The sequence below is a fragment of the Hyaena hyaena genome, unplaced genomic scaffold (assembly GCF_003009895.1).
Source record: "Hyaena hyaena isolate Hyena2069 unplaced genomic scaffold, ASM300989v1 scaffold_284, whole genome shotgun sequence".
NCBI classification, from domain to species: domain Eukaryota; kingdom Metazoa; phylum Chordata; class Mammalia; order Carnivora; family Hyaenidae; genus Hyaena; species Hyaena hyaena.
The window spans coordinates 774,032-792,449 of record NW_024080913.1 but is presented as its reverse complement, the minus strand read 5'-3'; the positions used below and the strand labels follow the sequence as shown (position 1 = coordinate 792,449).

General features: G+C 50.7%; 2 protein-coding genes across 3 annotated transcripts in view; one reads left to right on the top strand and one right to left on the bottom strand.

Moving 5' to 3' along the window:
- Positions 1–323: 323 nt before the first annotated feature.
- On the top strand, positions 324–3,797 carry MCL1 (MCL1 apoptosis regulator, BCL2 family member). The gene is made up of 3 exons (XM_039246295.1): positions 324–1,127; positions 1,483–1,730; positions 2,214–3,797. The coding sequence occupies exons 1-3, from the start codon at positions 440–442 to the stop codon at positions 2,328–2,330; spliced, it is 1,053 nt and encodes a 350-aa protein (XP_039102226.1). The 5' UTR covers positions 324–439; the 3' UTR covers positions 2,331–3,797.
- A 13,359-nt stretch (positions 3,798–17,156) lies between these two features.
- ADAMTSL4 (ADAMTS like 4) overlaps positions 17,157–18,418 on the bottom strand; it is a 10,790-nt gene continuing 9,528 nt past the window's right edge. The window contains exons 17-19 of one of the 2 annotated variants that reach the window (XM_039246327.1): positions 18,157–18,301; positions 17,866–18,003; positions 17,157–17,598 (exon numbers count right to left, since the gene is read on the bottom strand). In XM_039246327.1, coding sequence (XP_039102258.1) covers positions 17,867–18,003; positions 18,157–18,301 — 282 coding nt within the window. In that variant the 3' untranslated portion in view covers positions 17,157–17,598; position 17,866. Of the gene's footprint in view, positions 18,004–18,156; positions 18,302–18,418 lie in introns of both variants that reach the window. The other variant, XM_039246326.1, reaches the window with a different exon arrangement.

Sequence of the window (18,418 nt, the reverse complement as noted above, 5' to 3'; positions counted from 1 at the left end):
ACAGAAGCAACAGCAGGGGCTCGCCGACCAGGAGCCTGGGACGCAGCCAGGCGGCCATGAGCTGACCCACGTCCGCACAGCTGCAGGGCTCGAGCCCACCAGCCCCAGCGCCCGGGTTGCCGTTACGTAACCGACCGCGCGCCCCCGAGCCCCGGAAGACCCCGCCCAGCCCCCAAGCCCCGCCCCTACCTCTACCGGCCGCCAGTGCCGTGCTCAGCTCTCCGGAAGCTTCCTCCCCTTTCCCCTTTTATGGGAGTACCTCCCCCCTTTTTTAAAAAAAGATTTGCTGACGCCACGGCGCAGGACTGGCCCTGAAACCTTGATATAGGAGAGGCTCTCTCACTCCTTACTTCCGCTTCCTTCAACGGAGGAGCCAGGGCCTCCCCCATTTTTCTCACCCAGGAGGCGGCGGCGGCGGCGGCGGCAGCAGCAACTCACGATGTTTGGCCTCAAGAGAAACGCCGTAATTGGACTCAACCTCTACTGTGGGGGGGCCGGGTTGGGGGCCGGGAGCGGCGGCGCCTCCTCTTCGGGAGGGCGGCTTTTGGCCGTGGGGAAGGAGGCCACGGGCCGGCGGGAGGGCGGGGGAGGGGAAGCCGGTGCGGTGATTGGCGGAAGCGTCGGCGCGAGCCCCCCGGCCACTCTCGCGCCCGAAGCCCGGAGGGTCGCGCGGCCCTCGCCCATTGGCGCCGAGGGCCCCGACGTCACGGAGACCCCCCCGAAGCTGCTGCTCTTCGCGGCCACCCGCTGTGCGCCGCCGCCCGAAGAGATGGACGGCCCCGCGGCCGACGCCATCATGTCGCCCGAAGAAGAGCTGGACGGGTACGAGCCGGAGCCCCTGGGGAAGCGGCCGGCCGTCCTGCCTTTGCTGGAGCTGGTCGGGGAGGCCAGCGGTGGCCCTGGCACGGACGGCTCACTGCCCTCGACGCCACCCCCGGCAGAGGAGGAGGACGACGAGTTGTTCCGGCAGTCGCTGGAGATCATCTCTCGATACCTTCGCGAGCAGGCGACCGGCGCCAAGGACGCGAAGCCACTGGGCGGGTCCGGGACGGCCAGCCGAAAGGCGTTAGAGACCCTCCGGCGGGTCGGCGACGGCGTGCAGCGCAACCACGAGACGGCCTTCCAAGGTAAGGGGGTCGTGGAGGCTGCGCCGCCCTGGGTCACCTGTCCCTGGACACACACACACACACACCCCGAGTGGGGGTGGAAACCGAAAACAAGTCCGTGTTGAAACGCCTCGCAATCGATTTCCGAAACCAGAATATTCTGGCCGTGAGTCAGTGTTTCCGCCCATGTGAATTCTGGGCTCACGGCAGCCCTGCTCAAAGCCCGGAAAGGGTGGGATGCCCTTTTTCGGCTGGGGTCGGCCCTAGTTCTCTAGACCCCCAGAGGGCGACTTCCCCCGCCGTGGGTGGGCGGGCGACTTGCGCGCCGCTCTAGACAAAGGAGGCCGTGAGCACCTGCGTGCTTGTCTTCCTCCAGGCATGCTTCGGAAACTGGACATCAAAAACGAAGACGATGTTAAATCTTTGTCCCGAGTGATGGCCCACGTTTTCAGTGACGGAGTAACAAACTGGGGCAGGATTGTGACTCTTATTTCTTTCGGTGCCTTTGTGGCCAAACACTTGAAGAGTATAAACCAAGAAAGCTGCATCGAACCATTAGCGGAAAGCATCACAGATGTTCTCGTGAGGACAAAACGAGAGTGGCTGGTCAAACAAAGAGGCTGGGTAAGTTCGCTTGGAGGGCGAAGGGGCCCCCTCCGGAGCGGACCCGGAAGGGGGGGCCGGCGGAGAAGGGCCGGGGTTGCGGGCGCTGACTTACGGACCCGTTTGCCCAGTACTGATGTAAGCGGAGGGTCACAGCGGTAGTGTGGCATGGCTGTCTCGAATTCGTGCATCAAAAATCCCGGTCCTCTGTGACCTGTTTTACTCGCTGTTGAAACTATTGCTTTTGGTATCGTAATTCGGCCGGGTGCTCTTCCGTGGACTCAAATTATGAAAAAGTAAGAATCATTTGGGGGGTGACCGTAAACAACGTTTCTGAGTGCTCCCGCCCTTAATTGGTCTTTTGTAGTCTGGTGTAAATAATATCTGGTTCGTTATGGGGGGGGGGGGGGCTTAGATATTTTAATTCCTCTTTCTTTATGAATCGTGTTCTGAAGCCATTGGAAACCCATACTTGAAAATATATTTTCCTTTTTTGTTTTCTAGGATGGGTTTGTGGAGTTCTTCCATGTAGAGGACCTAGAAGGTGGCATCAGAAATGTGCTGCTGGCTTTTGCAGGTGTTGCTGGAGTAGGAGCTGGTTTGGCATATCTAATAAGATAGCCTTTTAAGTGCAATAATTGACTCTTAACCAACCCCAGGCAACCAAACTCACATAACAACTGCTGTGAATCAAATGTATTTATGAAGTTGGACTTCAGGCTGTCCAGGCTGTAACCTCCAAGAGTTCTGCTCTAGCAACTAGAAGAGCAAGTGGCAAGAGGATTATGGCTGACAGGAATAAATACATGGAGGAAGTAGACCTCCTTGAAGCGTCACTGTCTAAAGCAAGGTTCAATTTCGGCAACAGGCAACCTGGGAGAAGATGGAGGAGGACTTTTAGATTTAGTGAAGGTGGCAAGGTGGAAGACACTTGATTTCCTTTTCTAGAACAGGAGAGTGGCCAGTAGCCAGGCTAGTCATAGAGTCCATTAAATATGCCCACCGAAATAATTAACTTCTTATAGTGTTAAAAGAGAAGCACTAACAATGGCAATGATCTGTAGAAAATGGATTTGAGCTACAGGTAATAAATAGATCTATGACTAGAAGCCTCAGTACTGTACAACAGAGTGTGAAGGGAAGCTTTTTCTCTGCAATTAGCTCTTCCCAGGTGTACTTCTTGAAAGTCCAAGTGCTCAGGACTTTTTATACCTGTTCTACTTTGGCTTGGTTTGAGTGGTTTATTAGCCTAGTAATGGCCAAGAATACTTGACTTAAGGCTCAATGATGACAGTTGCAAATATGAAAATATCCTCAATTTTTAAAACAACACCTTGTATTTGTCTGTAAAAATTGTATATATTTTTACAGAAAGTAAAACGTATTTTGAAATGTAAAGGGATGAAAAATCTCAAAATACATTACTTTTTTCATACCTGTTTCAGATTTTCAACTTCTGTAGTTAGGAGTCTATTTCTTACAGCTTTTCTATTCTAAATTTTGTCCTGGTCCCTCATAGATTGTATACAGAACCGGTTGGTGTAAGTGTGTGCAACTTGGTTGTAGTGGAGCAATTCTGATTCCTAACTATGCAGACTTTAATTTTCCTGTCTGATCTGGTAAGTATTCCTTAGATTTTTTTTTTTTAACTGCGACTGAGACATTGAATGGAAGTTCATCCTTTCACTTCCATGTGGGGTTTCAATAATTGAGTCAAGGTGGAGTTGTAAGTTTGGTGGGCGGGGCGGGCTGATGACCTAGAACCATTAATGGGTTCTGATTGGGCAGCTACTCATTTGAGTTCCTTCCATTTGGCCTAATTGGGGACATTTAAATGGAGTTTATGAGCTCATCTTCAAAGCTTTTGCTAAAAGATTTCCAGCTGTTCCAAATGGGACTTGCTAATAGTATGTGTATGAAAAGATCCCATCAGGTGTGTGAGAGACATTTGATCCCTTGTTTGCTTAATTGTAAAATGATGGCTTGGAAAAGCAGGCTTATAGTCTAACCATGGTGCTATTATTAGGCTTGCTTGTTAAACACAGGTCTAAGCCTATCAATAAAACAAATACTTACGTTTCGTTTCTATCAGTGATTCCCAAACTTTGTTCAAATTTTTGCATTGGCATCTCTGGATTTCAGGCTTGATGTTTTATCAGACTGTTTATTTGCTGCTTGTTCTCTTTCTACAAATAGTTACGTCAATTCCTACATTCTTACCATGCCATCCCTGACCTCTCACTAGCCCTTTTAGTTTTTGGCACTAAGAACCCTAAGTAACCCCCTCCCTCCCACAAGAGACCACAGACTTTCATCCTTAATGAATTTTGTCCCTGGGAGATGGTAGGTAGTAAAGTGGGCACCATGACCATAACAGACCGATGGTGGGAGGAATCTCTTTTCCTTTGGTACCTTTTCAGTTACTCTTTTATCCTGTCTTTGTGGGGGGGGTGGGGGGGGAGTTTTTAAAGTCCCTTTAGGGATTTTCAGAGAAGGGGACAACAGATGATGTGACTTTCTCTAGGTTCCTTTGTGTTTGAAAATGCTCATTTAAAATTCTAGAAAGGGATGGGCTCTGTTAGGCCTCCGAGTTCTATAAAAACTGGCCAACTGAAGAAGGCTTCTGCAGTAGACCTAGGGGCATTTGAAAGCTTCATCCTCGGAATGTAACCTTTGGTCTCTGGACTCCAGATGAAAATAGGCATGAATAAAATGACTAAGAATGTAATAAGTAGGGAAGGATTGCCCTGCCTCCCCATCTTCGAGCCATACGGTCATCTAGCTAGAGCTATTTTTACTTGTGTATTTATCATCCTTGATCACGAACCACTTATTTATGTCCTGTCTATCTCTAAGGACCTAAAAGCACTTTACGTAGTTTTTAATTGATCTGAAGATCTGGTAAAGGTGACTAAAAGGCCTGTCTCCCCATCTCCACTTGTGGAAATAAGCGCGTAGGTGGAAATCGGTGGAGTTTAGGGAACCCACTTCCCGATTTTCTGGGTATGACTGCTGAAATGTAGAGGAGGGTCTTCATGAAACTTCGGGTCAGGGGCACTGAGGGCTCAGCCCAGGTGCTCTGGGGAAGGTTGGGCGGTTTTCTAGGGAGAAGAGGCACGTGTTCTAAGTGCTGACGAGCCGCAGAGTTCAGGCAAGTCCTCTGGAATGGCAAGGGGAGGGGGCGTGTGGGGCGCTGGCTCGCAGCAGCTTCTCTTCTGCTTCTCTCAGGGAAAAACATGCAGTCCGCTAGTGCCCATGTTCCACTCTTTGGGGGTGAACATCTTGGTTCTGGTTAAACAGCTCGTGCTGCGGACAGCTGTGCCAGGACGGGTCCGGACCAACTACAGATTAATGTGGGCTGTAAAATGTAGTGTGTTTCCCTAACTTCCTGTTTTTCCTGAGAAGAAAATAATAAATCTTTTATTCAAATGCAAGGTGTGGTACGGGTGTTTTCTAATCGATGACTGTCTTCCTTCCCCCCACTTAGGCAGGCCTTTTTAGGGAAGTCAGCTGAGCAGATAAGCATAGGTGAGTTAACCAGCCGAAGCCCCATAAAGCTGATTTGCTTTAGAGCAAAGGCTAGTTCCTTCAGAATAACCGTTTTCATTGAAATTAGAGGCGTTGGGTTTTAAAATGCATTACTGCTGTGCTTTGGAGGAATTCCTGAACATTTTAATATGAGAATCAAAATCCTTGTCCTGGATTTTCTTTTAGCCCACCACGTGCTGGTGTGATTTTGAGGTAAGCTGGTTCGTTACTGCATTTACGGTATCTCCACATCTCAGCCTTTTCAGACGAAGGAGCTAGAAGAATTCACATCCACAGTTTAAGAGTTTTCATAAGATTCTTGTCATGTACTAATGTTTCAGTACTTTGCCCCTTTCCTCAAAACAGAAGTGGGGAATAAGCAGTTAAATTACAGAAACCCTATCCTGCCTTTATCTTCAACTACGTTGAAAGGAAGGGAGCTGAATCACCATGGAAATGTGCAAATAGGAAGTTTGCATATTGGTTCTAAGCCCTGAGCACCAAATGTTAATTGTCCGAACAGGATTCTGTGCTTTTTATGCCTTTAAAAGTACATTTCTGCTTGGGAACGCGCCTCTTTCTGGAGCCTGACTACCAGCAGACTGCAAATCTCTCTCCTTACAGAGAAAGCCGATACATGCCAGTGCGCCCCTGAGCAGAGAGCCAGAGGGAGGGGAGCCTAGGGCCCATGGATCCGCGTCTCGGCCCCCGCTGAGTTCTACACAGTGCTGTTGCTCCCCCTGATAGATTGTGATGTGAAGCCGTTCTGTGGCTTCACATCTTTAGCTCCTTAGTTGAACACCTTATTAAAAACTTGGTTCAAATGGTAACCAGGTAACACGAGTCGCTGAGGGAGTCAAAGTATTCAACACTTCCCTTCATTCGACACAACCAAGACTTTGTCTTTCAGTTCCTGTTTTTGCAACTTTGGGGCTACCTCTTACTTCATACAATTTCCTTTCAGAAGACTTTAAAGCAGTTGTGAACAGCTGGTGGATTTTACGAAAATTAACTGATAAAATGGTGTGGAGCATGGCTCCAGCCAGATACCCAGAGCATGGGCTCTTTATTCCTGGAGTTCAAGGTGATCACTCTTCCATTATCCCTGGTTCTCTTTGGCCCCACTTGTTCAATGATTAGAGAACTTTGTCTTCTGAACCCTACCGCACCAATCAAAGCCTTCTCCTTGTCCAGATTTGAAAACTTAACTGGACCTTCTTAGTTTCCGGGTTGTTAGTGTTATCTTAGTTATGTGAAGCATGTGGAAAGAAGAGGGTTGGCAATATGTCTCCAGCAGATGAAACAGACCTAAGAATTCAGTGTTTTTTGTTTTCTTTTTAAGATTTTATTTTCGGGGCACCTACCTGGCTCAGTTGATAGAGCATGCAACTGGTGATCTCAGGGTCATGAGCTCAAGCCCCATGTTGGGCGTGGAGCCTACTTAAAAGATTTTTTTCCTCTTTTTTTAATGTTCATTTATTTTTGAGAGTACAAATGGGGGAGGGATAGAAAGAGGGAGACACAGAATCCGAGGCAGGCTCCAGGCTCTGAGCTGTCAGCACAGATCCTGATGCGGGGCTTGATCCCATGAACTGTGAGATCATGACCTGAGCTGAAGTCGGACGCTTAACCGACTGAGCCACTCAGGCACCCCTTAAAAGATTTTTAAGTAATCTCAACACCCAACATGGGACTTGAACCTACTACCCTGAGATCCAGAGTCACAGGCTCCACCAGCTGAGGTAGCCAGGCGCCCTGAGAATTCAGTGTTCTTTACTCCTGATTCTTGTGAGGTAAAAAAAAAAAAAAATACATGCAGTTCTCTGGACCCACACCAGACCTGCTTTCCCTTTGCAGTTCCTTTCTTCACCTGAGTAGAATTGTAATTCTTAACTGGCGGGACATCCGTGAGGGCCAAGAACACTATTGCAGATTTTACCCCTTCCAAGATTCCATTTCCATGGCTTGTCTCTGCCATGGGCTTCTGTATTCTTGCTCGCTTTGCCTCATTTCCTGTCAAGGATTACCTTCCTTTACTGAGAAAGGCTCAGCTGCGCAGCGGGCTGGGGCAGTTAATGAGCTCTAGGCAACCAGATGTTTGTTGAGCCTCTTGATTTACCCATTAAGTGGCAGTGAATGCTTGCTGTTTACCTTGCACTATTGGAGGCTGGGGTTATAAAGAGAATAATTCTTTCCCTCAAGAAAGCAAAAACAACTAGGGAAAGGGGTGTCTGGCTGGGTTAGTGGAGCATGGGACTCAATCTCAGGGTTGTGAGTTCAAACCCCACATTGGGCATGGAGCCTGCTTTTAAAATGGTGGGGGGTTGGGGGAATGGGAAAGACACATGGCACTAATTGTAGACAATCTTTGATTGGAGCCTAGGTGAAAACTATAATGTGCACAACTGGGGAAATATTAACATGGGTTATGTTAAGTGGTACTGTAAATTTACTGAGTGTATCATAGTATGGTTATGTAAGAGGATGTCTCTTCTCAGGGAACATGTGCCAAAGAATCGAATGTATCACAAAATGGTAGAATGAGAAAGCAATGGTGGCAAGATGTCAAAGCTTATAATCTAGTAGAAGTGATAACTATGGACAAAAATAACTAGAATATGTTGCATAAAGTGCTACGATAAATATAGTCTAAGATAAAAGGTGGAACAAAACAGGGTGACCACTTCTGGAAGCAGATGGTCAAGGCTTCAAAAGAAACATTTGAGGGGCTCCTGGGTGGCTCAGTCAGTTAAGCGTTTGACTTAAGATCAGGTCATGATCTCACGGTTCATGGGTTCGAGCCCCTCATCAGGCTCTGTGCTGACAGCTAGCTCAGAGCCTGGAGCCTGCTTCAGATTCTTTATCTCCCTCTCTCTCTCTGACCCTCCCCTGCTTGTGCTCTCTCTCTCAGGGGGGAAGAAACATTAAAGATAAACATTTGAGGTTGAACCTTAAAGAATGAGTTAGGAAATAAACATACACAGAAGCATAGTTGGGAAAGAACTTCCAGGAGTGGGAGGGGGGGGTGTGTGGAGGGAGGGGGGAAGAGGTGTAGATCATTATTTTTTCTTCTCATTTCCTTCCCTCCCTTCCTTCCCCTTCATCATACATAGCTACCAAATATAGTATCTCTTCAGTTCCTTCCATTTGGGGCCTTATGTAAAAATAATGAGGGGCGCCTGGGTGGCTCCGCCCAACTCTTGATTTCAACTCAGGTCATGACCTCACAGTCCTGGGATTGAGCCCTGCATCAGGCTCCGTGCTGAGCATGGATCCTGCTTGAGATTCTCTCCCTCTCTGCACCTCCCTGGCTTGCCTGTGTGCGCGTGCTCTGTCTCAAAATAAGTAACATTTAAAAAAATGAAAAACCCTGGGAAAAAAGATGTGTCTTTAGTATTAAAAGTCTGAATTGGTGTGACACACAGCTGGGTGGATGGTGTTTCTCTGGGAAGTAGAGAAGATCGACTCCATTGATTGTTTTCTCCGCCACGGTTAAAGTCGTGGCCCTGAATACACAGTATCTCTGGGATCACAGCCACCACTGGACCTTGGTGTAGCCACTGGCTTTGGCAGACCTGCTTTGAACCTAGTTGTTTTGAAGAGTCTTCAGAACGTCACCTAGGGTAGCGCACTCACACGTCTCACCAGCCATCGGTCCTTTAACGCCAGGTTCCCCCAGCCAGGGAAAGGAACCAACTTTTCAAATACAGACCCAAGAGTGCTGTGTGCCCTAGAGAACAGACTGGTAATAAAGTACAGCCTCCAAAGGTTATTTAACTGGACCCCAAGATACTGAATGGTGGTGGCTCCACTCTCCCTAATCCTATTCCCGTGGGAGACTTGATTACAGCTCTTCCCATCCTGGGTAAAAAACCAGTTTGTGCTGACTGCCCAGGCTTCCCCACGGGCTGCATTCTTGCCCATGAGCTCATTGTTTTGGCTTCACTGCCTGTATAAATCTGCAGCCAGTGCCAGAGGTCTTAGCCTGGGCCCCCTAACTAGCTGGGGCTGCATTCCATTCAGAATTTGACCACCCCCACTTGGTTTTCTTCCCGCCCGCCCGCGGTCACATGTGTGTGTTTATTCAAGTCAGCCGGGCGAGGTGCTCTGGGAGAGCCAGCCCAGGAAGCAGGCCAGGAAAAGAATGTTTAACTGCTGGGTTTCATCCTGGATTAGAGGACTTTTCCACATGGCTGTAAGAAATGTCTTCAGTTCTGTGCCCCCCAAGCCCCCAGAAAAGTTAGTTTTCTTGTCTAGTACGGGGAGCTGTTTTCAAAAACAAGTTACTACCCATTTTAGCCTCCCCTCCTTGGCTGATCTGACTCTCAGGTGTTCAGACTTTGGGGAGAGGTAGGGGTTTCACCTAGGAAACCTTGCCTTCCAGGTTTCTATGCTCAGATCTTCCATGGATTCCCCACCCCCCCAGCTGGCACCTGCACTCCTGAGGTTGCCTGGAGCACTTCCTAGCCGTGTCCAGTCCTTGCTGGGAGCGGTGGACAGGAGGGACAGCTGGGCTGTAAAAAGCAGCTGTTAGGTTTCACGGCTTTGTTACTGGAATGTCCTCTGAGGATAGCTTGTTTATTTCCTTAGCCCCTGAAAGCCTAGATCTAAGGCAAGGTGGGCCCACCCAGGCCGACGGGCTTTGGGAAGGGCACTTCTCTTATGTGGTCAAGTGCTGAGTTAACGTTGTATGCTATAGCATATAGTATACTCCTTTCCTCTAACCCTCTCTGAATTTCAGAAAACAAAAACAAAACTGCAGACCGAGGTTGTGGGAGGTGACATTTCTTCATTTCTCAGAAATCCCTCATCAGGCAAAGTAGAGAAATAGAAATAGGGAAATAACTTCATGTCGAAATGAGGTTTTGTGTGTGTGTGTGTGTGTGTGTGTGTGTGTTTTGAAATGAGGTGGCTTGTTTTCAGCTTTAAGGAACAACAGCGTTGGAAGGGCTTGGTAATAGTGGGGAGGAAAATTCCCTGCCCCTGCTTCTTGACCCTTTCCCCTACCTCAGAGTTTGGTTAGTGAGGGGCAGGCCTGCAACAGGAGACTGACTTCTATCTTCCCATGATGAGCCATGAAGGATGTATCAGTGTTTTGAATGAAAAAAAAAACTTTCAAATACAGAATAGGGGTTTGGTAAATAATCCCAAATCAGGCTATTTTATTTAAGATTTTATTTTTAAGTAATCTGTACGCCCAAGGTGGGGCTCGAACTTATAACCCCAAGATCAAGAGTCATGTGCTCTACCAACTGAGCCAGCCAGGTGCCCTAAATAAAGGTTATTTTTTTAAAAATGTTTAATGTTTACTCATTATTTGAGAGAGAGAGAGACAGAGGCAGCCTGAGTAAGGGAGGGGCAGAGAAGAGAGGGAGACACAGAATGTGAAGCAGGCTCCAGCCTCTGAGCTTTCAGCACAGACCCCAATGCAACCCATGGACCGCGAGATCACGACCTGAGCTGAAGTCAGACGCTTAACCGACAGAGCCACCCAGGTGCTCCAGATAAAGATTATTTAAAAAAGAAATGCAGTTGCATTGCTTCTAAGTACAGAACTTTTGAGTAATAAAATTTGTCTTATGGAGAAAACTGTGACTCAAGTGGGAATACATAAGTGTACGTTAGCATGACAGTGTACCTTAAAGGCCGTGTCTGTTTAATTATTTTAATGCTTATTTATTTTTGAGAGAGCGTGAGCCGTTGAGGGGCAGGAGGGGGTGGGCTTTGCAGATTTCCTTGTATCTAAAATACTGAATACATTTGAAAGTATTTTTTTTAATTTTTTTTTAATGTTTTTTATTTTTTTTTTTAATATTTTTATTTATTTCTAGGATAGAGAGAGACAGCGTGAACAGGGGAGGGTCAGAGAGAGAGGGAGATACAGACTCTGAAACAGGCTCCAGGCTCTGAGCTGGCAGTCAGCACAGAGCCCGACGCGGGGCCCGAACCCACGAACCGCGAGATCATGACCTAAGCGAAAGTCGGACGCTTAACCCACTAAGCCACCCAGGCGCCCCTGAAAGTATTTTTATTCTAGGAGAGAGAGAGAGACAGCGTGAGCAGGGGAGGGTCAGAGAGAGAGGGAGTCACAGACTGAAACAGGCTCCAGGCTCTGAGCTGGCAGTCAGCACAGAGCCCGACGCGGGGCCCGAACCCACGAACCGCGAGATCATGACCTAAGCGAAAGTCGGACGCTTAACCCACTAAGCCACCCAGGCGCCCCTGAAAGTATTTTTAATTCTCTGAAATTTGGGGGTGAAAAATAAAATTTAGGGGCACCTAGGTGGCTCAGTTGGTTGGGTGACCAACTTCAGCTCAGGTCATGATCTTGCGGTCTGTGAGTTCGAGCCCCATGTCAGGCTCAGAGCCTGGAGATGGCTAAGGATTCTGTCTCACTCTCTCTGCCCCTCCCCTGCTCATGCCTCTGTCTCTCTCTCAAAAGTAAATAAATGTTAAAAATTAAAAAAAAAATTTTAGATAGGATTTTCCTTAAATGCTGGCAAGTAATGAAAGGCATTTGAAAACGACAAAAACACTTAAAGCCATCCAAGTTCTGGATCACTGTGGCCCAAATTACTGTATTTTGATAAAGGGTGCCCTATGGGAGTGAAATTAAGTAACAACAAAGGAATTAGGTAGAATTTAAAGGGTGAAAAGACTACCCTAGATCTCAAGCCTTTGTTTTCTCCCCTGTAAACCTGGATTTAACCGTCTTCCCTATTATTGTGAAGATTTAAAGAAAATATATATAATTGCTTTACCTTAAAGCACTATACAAACATTAGGAATTTCAGGAAATGTCCCTTAAGGGTTTACTATATTAGCTATTTCCAAGTTGCTGAATTCCCTAAGAGAAGCCACTAGGAAGCAGACATCGGTAGATAGGACCTTGGAAAGGTTCTACAGCTATATTTTGGAGGCCTGAGGTGACACAAATGGGACTCTCTGTGGACAGCAGAGCAGAAGTTGAGCCAGACAGAAAGCTTCCCAGGGTCCGTGACCTACCTGCCTGCCGCCCTGGCGCCTGCGCAGCCAGCAAGCCAAGCAAGGAGTGCTTTTTTCATTTTTTAAGTGATTGGGGAAAATCCTTTGACATGCTAAAATTACGTGAAATTTCAGTGTCATAAGGCTGAGTTGAACACAGCCCTGCCTCTTTGTTTACCTGTTGTCCCAGGCTGCTTTGGTTGCAGCAGCAGAGCTGATTGATCACAAAGAGATTCTATGGCCCTGCAAACCCAAAATATTTGCTCTCTGGTCCTTTAGAGAAAACAGTGGCTCATTCCTGTACTGGAGCTAAAGAGGGGTCCCAGTATGTGACGAGGAGGCAGGCAACAGGGAACCAGTAGTAGGGAGGGAGGGAGAGCCGAACAGAGGGGCACTTTGATCTACTCTGTCCCTCCCATCAAGGGCAGGGCCTTTGCCACCATGCCTTTTAGCTCAGGGATCCCAGCGGCGACTCAGTCTGCCCCACCGTCTTTCCCTGTTTCCTTTCCTCCTCATTCAAAGTTCTGAAGACCAGGGGCTCCTGGGTGGCTCAGTCAGGTAAACACCTGAATCTGGATTTTGGCTCAGGCCATGATCTCACGGTTGGTGAGTTGGAGCCCCGAGTTGGGTTCTGCCCTGGCAGTACAGAGCCTGATTGGGATGCTTTCCCTCTCTGCCCCTCCCCTGCACGCTCTCTAAATAAATAAATAAATAAATAAATAAATAAATAAATAAATAAAAACTTTGGGGACACCTGACTGGCTCAGTCGGTTAAGCGTCCAACTTCGGCTCAGGTCGTGATCTCACGGTTCATGGGTTCAAGCCCTGTGTCAGGCTGTGTGCTGACCGCTAGCTCAGAGCCTGGAGCCTGCTTCAGATTCTGTGTCTCCCTCTCTCTCTGACCCTCCCCTGCTCACACTGTCTCCCTCTCTCTCAGAAATAAATAAAACATTAAAAATATTAAAACAATTTTTTGAAGAAAAAAAAGGTTCTAAAGACCTGTGCCTTTTTTTTTTTTTTAAAGTAAGCTCTATGCCCAATGTGGGGCTTGAACCTCCGACCCTGAGATCAAGAGTACATCCTCCACCAGCTGAGGCAGCCAGGTGCCCCCATAGAGCAGACATTCAGGCAAAACACAGTAGAGCACAGCATGTACATCCTAACCCCACCCTGAGGCCCTGAAGTTGAGCCCATTCCTCCTCTAACTACTGAGGTTTTCTCCCGGGCCACCCCAACAGTTCTCCACGGCTGCGTGAGAACAGGCTCTGGTCCTTCTGCCTCGTTCTGCACCTCGCCTTCAGCTCAGTGGCTGGTTGCTTCCCTGGGGCCTGACCGCCGGGGGCCCCCCTACACTTTATTTTGGAGTTACTCTTGCACATTCCTCCCTCAAGTGCTCTCTACCTTCAGACCTCCACCCCGAAACACCGCCTGTAGAGTTTCCCCAGTCTCCGCGGTCAAGGTGCCCAAAGTCTGATTCAGACCTCATGCCCGCCTAGTTTGAAGTTAACCCAAACTGTTTATTGCTCTTGACAGCCTCAGACTTAGGTACTTTCCTGAGGCTTTCTACTTCCTGTGGAAGAGTCCCCCAGCCAGCACCCTTTCAAGCTAACACCTCTTCATCACCTGCCTGTGACAAATAAGCCCCCTCTGCCCTGACTCCTCCCCCCACCCCCAGCTGCCTCCCAGCACCTGAGATGATGGATTTGAGCGATCTTGGTAGGAGAGGGTGGGGACGGGGGAACCTCCAGCCCCACCACTCAACGCCCAAACTAGAATCTGTGATTCCGGTGTGATTCTCTGTGGTTCAAGTTTAGCCTTGATTGTCCGTGGTGCACGGAGAGGGGAGGTCTCCCTGATTCCATTCACTCTGGTGGGGGAGCGGGTTAAATTGAAATGAAGTCTCTTTGTGAAACTAGGCACAGGGGGAGAGGGAGAGACGAGAGGGAGGGAGAGAGGATGTGGTTGGAGAGAACTTGGAGGGGAGCGCCTCCTTGCACGTCGTTCTCACGCTGTTCCTCTGCCCTCCCGCTGTCTAGACCCTCCAACCTTATTTCTGCTCTTGAGGGCTCCTGGAAGAGGGAGCCTCACCGCTGAGACATTCACGCTGGGGCCAGCCGGTGGGCCCTGTGCTCTGCCTCACTCCTAGTTAGCAGGGACTGAGCTGGTGGCCTGAAGAGCATCGGTCCCCACAGACCCACCCCTGCAGCTGTGAGCACCTGCTTGCCGGGAGGCCCAGGGGGCTGGGGAAGTCTAGGAGATAAATTTAGTCTGAAGGCTGCAGCTTAATTGGGTTGGGTAGTTACCCCGGGGAGGCGGGGGAGGGGAGACGAATTGTGACCTAACTGCACTGAGACCTCATAAGTATGCCCCCAAGTACACTGATACGGAAGTACGATCCCCTCCCCCCACAGACACCGAGGCGTGAGGAGCCCTCGGCACGACACTGGCCGGCTTCGCACGCTTGAGCTCTCTTGTGCACGTCAAGAATTTTCCTGTGAGCACCCCACCCCCACCTCAGTTCTCAGGGGTCCAGTTCCTCCGAGTCCTTCCCCAAATTCCCCCCCCCCCCCCCCCCCCCCCCCCACCCAGCCTGGGGGCCCCTCTACCGCATCTCTCTGGCCTCGGCTTGCAGCTTCCTCTCTCCCAAGTCCCTCTAGAGGGTTTCAGAGGTCAACAGAGAGGTGTCTGGCCACACTACTCCCTTCTATGGGACGAGGAAAAAGGGTTGCTCAGGGTCAGAGTCCCCTTCCGGAAAGCTCCTGCATTGACCCCATACTGACTTCGGTGACCAGAGGAAAGAATCCTTAGGGCCTGCACTGAATCCTACTTAAGCTTTCAAATGAAAGAGGAGGGGCACCTGGGTGACTCGGTAGAGCTTCTGACTCTTTTTTTCTTTTTAATGTTTATTTTTTGAGAGAGACAGAGTGCGAGTGGGGGAGGGGCAGGGAGCCGGGGAGCCACAGAATCGGAAGCAGGCTCCAGGTTCTGAGCTGTCAGCACAGAGCTTGATGCAGGGCTTGAACCCACGAACCGCGAGATCATGACCTGAGCCGAAGTTGGACCCTTAACCCACTGAGCCACCCAGGTACCCCTAGTGCATCTGACTCTTGATTTTGGCTCAGGTCGTGATCCCAGGTCATGGGATCGAGCCCAGTGTCAGTCTCTGCGCTGAGCATGGAACCTGCTTACGATTCTCTTTCCCCACCAGCTCAAGCTCTTTTCTCTCTCTCTCTAAAATAAAATCAAAGGGTAAAGGGGGCAACCCCCCCTTCCCCAACAAAACTCATACCCTGAAAAGTCAGAGGCTGGTCGCTGTGAGGGAGGTCAGGGGCAACCAGAGAAAGGAGGTGCGGAAGCTGGGGGAGCCCTAAGAAGGGCTGTGGCTGCATCCCCCACCTGTGATTGGTTCTCAGGCTCAGGCCAACTCCAGACCTGCCCAGCAACAGCCCTGAGAGGCCCTAAAAGGGAGGGGAACTTCGGGGAAGTCAGCTGAGCTGGGGCCACCGCCCAGGCTGCAGCTTCCAGGAATCGCTGGGAGGGCCCCAGCTAGTCACCGCCGCCCCTCCCTCCATGTTGTGACTCCGCCTTCAGCTCTATCTACTGGGCTGGCTCAGGTCCCACGTGCCTGGTCCCCCACATCTCTGATCCCCTCACAGATTCACTAAAGAGAGGACCGTGTCCGCCACCTCCTCTTCAGGCTCAGTATCTTCAAACACTTTGAGACCGGACTTGCCTTGGACCCTTTTTCCTCACGCGTTCCCTCTGGGCTAGTCAGTTTCATTTTCCTTTCCCTCCACTCCCTGGGCCTCCTTCCCCACCTACTCTCCTCTCAAGAGGTTGCCCAGAGTCTTCCTTCTCAGCCACTTCCAACCCAAGGAGAGTCTAAGTGCCAAAGGAGCAGTATGACACCAGAGAGCTGCCGGAGAAGTCCCGTATCCTTCACGGGGTCTTGGCGTGTTCAGGAACGAGTCGTCGCTGAGCTCGGTTGTTTCCGCGGGCCTTGATTAATGGTCTTGGCCACACTTGAGGAGGTGCAGAGACGGGAGGACGGCTGCCTCTAATGCGGGTGGCTGATTCTGTTGCTCTGCCCCCCCTTCCTGTCCCAGGCACGGGGACCCCGGGAAGTCTGGCTTCCGGAAGTGGAGACCCTGGACTCAGACCTCAGAATTGCCGGGGTCAGGGAAAGGGCCTGTATTATCTGGAAAAGGCTGCTCAGTCACACACCACCTCTTGCAAGCTATTTACCTTGAGAGATGACAAGGGCGAAGGAGGGAGGGAGCCTAGGGTGATACATCTCTGAAGAATGTCTTTGGCAGGACATCCAGTACTGCCTTGGCTCCGCCCCCAACCCCGCCCTCCACCGCTAGAGCAGGGCCAGGCTCCTCCTCCTCCAGCGGTTTTCGCGGCGGGAACGGGGGAGGGGCATCCCTTCATTTCCCCCTACCCTAGCAAAAGCAATCACAAACCAAGATCTTAATAGAGAAATAAATAGACGATAGCAGAAAAGATCGGGGAGGTGGGCAGGGCCAAAGTAAGAGAACAGGAAAAAAGGCGCCTGAAAAGCCAGCTGCCATTCAACGCAGCCCCATATTGGAAGCAGGGCCACTAGATTCCGAGATCGTTCAGACAGACTCACCCTACGGAGAAACCCACCACGGGCCCTGCAGTTTTCCCTCCGCTCTGGGAGCAAGCGCCCAACTCTTTACCTAAAGTGGGAGAAGTGGTGACCTCTAGCGGTCAATGGCCGACCTGCAGGGCCTCGGTTGGCCAGGATCCTCTGCGTGGTTGGGCTCACTCACTAGCCTTTCTGGGCCCGGAGTCTCCGCCTGGGCTGTCGGCGCGGTTCCCCGTCCCACCCCTCATTCTGACCTCACACTGCTTGTCTGGGTGGCCCAGGCCGCTGGGTTCCCATCAGGACAACAAAGAGCCTTTTTCTAATTTGTCATAATCATCTTTAATAAAAAATAAATTAGTTCTGGGGTGGGAATCATTTTAGGAGGTGGGGAGTGCGAGCAGGGCCTAGGGTGTCTTGTTCTAAACTTTCTTTTTTCCGTCCTCTGCCCAGCTGGCCCCCGCTCTGGGGAGGTAGTCTCTCTTCCCGGGGTAAGGTGGGAATGGCGGTGGCTGACCGCATCCCTAGCTGACTACGAGAGGTAGGGACAGAGAGTCTACGTGTGGGGCCAGGGGGTGGTTTAGAGATGTGAGGCCTGCGGGTGAGAACCGAAGCGCAGGCCACAAAGCCGGGGTCGATGGGGAGGCCGGTCGCCAGGCAGTCTGGATCGCTAAGGAGCCGCAAACTTGCCTTCCTCTCAGCCTAGAAAAGTCTCAGGCCAGCAGGCACGGTCCCCTCCCCATTCCTCTTCAGTTTGTTTAACTTCTTTTTGTGAGAAGTAACGCACGTATGTGAGCACACACATCCACGCGGACCCACATACCCACGTGGGGCGTAGGCACACACACCCCGTCACACCCCACGCAGAGCCAACCACACATGGTGACGGTCACCTTGCCACCTGCAAACCACCCTAGGGGACATCCCTGGTGAGACTAGGCAGGCTGGAGAGCCAGAGGATAGAGTGGGCCGATGGGCGGGGGACTGATGGCGGCGTGAGGAAACCGTGAGGAGAGGGTCCCGTGGACTCACTTCAGGCGGGCTCCGGGGGAGAGCGCTCCAGGACACGGGCGCAAGAGCCGCAACAGGTGGCTGTGTAGTAGGGGTAGACGCAGAGACGGGCCTGTACCACCAGGGGGCAGTGTGGAGAGCTGTCCTTGCACTGATCATCTGGGGACAGAGGAGGCCGGTGGGCACAAGACAGTCACCCAGACCCTTCCCTCTGGAGGTGCAGTGCCCACACCCCCTGGCCCTTTCTCATCTCCCCCAGACTTCAGTTAACTCCAGCGTGTTGGGGGTCAGGGGGAAGAGGGGGCTCTTTACCGGGGCGCTGGCTGCAGGGTTGGCTGTTACAGGGTCGTTTCCTGGCCGGCCGCAGGTGAGGAGGGCATCGGACACTGAGGGTCTGGTTGGCGGTCAAGCACTGGACCTCCCTGGTCTGCACACCCCCCTGGCAGGAGCGAGAACACTGGGGAGACCCCGACTATCAGATCAGACCTTCTCTGTGACCTACGCTCTTCCTGAACCCCAGGCTGCCACCTTCCCTGAAAGTAGTATGGCGGGGCGGGGGGGGGGGGGGGGGGGG

Coding starts and splice junctions, on each gene's coding strand:
- MCL1 (XM_039246295.1), top strand. CDS start 440: ATGTTTGGCCTCAAGAGAAACGCCGTAATTGGACTCAACCTCTACTGT. Junction 1,128..1,482: donor CCACGAGACGGCCTTCCAAG/GTAAGGGGGTCG, acceptor GTCTTCCTCCAG/GCATGCTTCGGAAACTGGAC. Junction 1,731..2,213: donor TGGTCAAACAAAGAGGCTGG/GTAAGTTCGCTT, acceptor TTTGTTTTCTAG/GATGGGTTTGTGGAGTTCTT.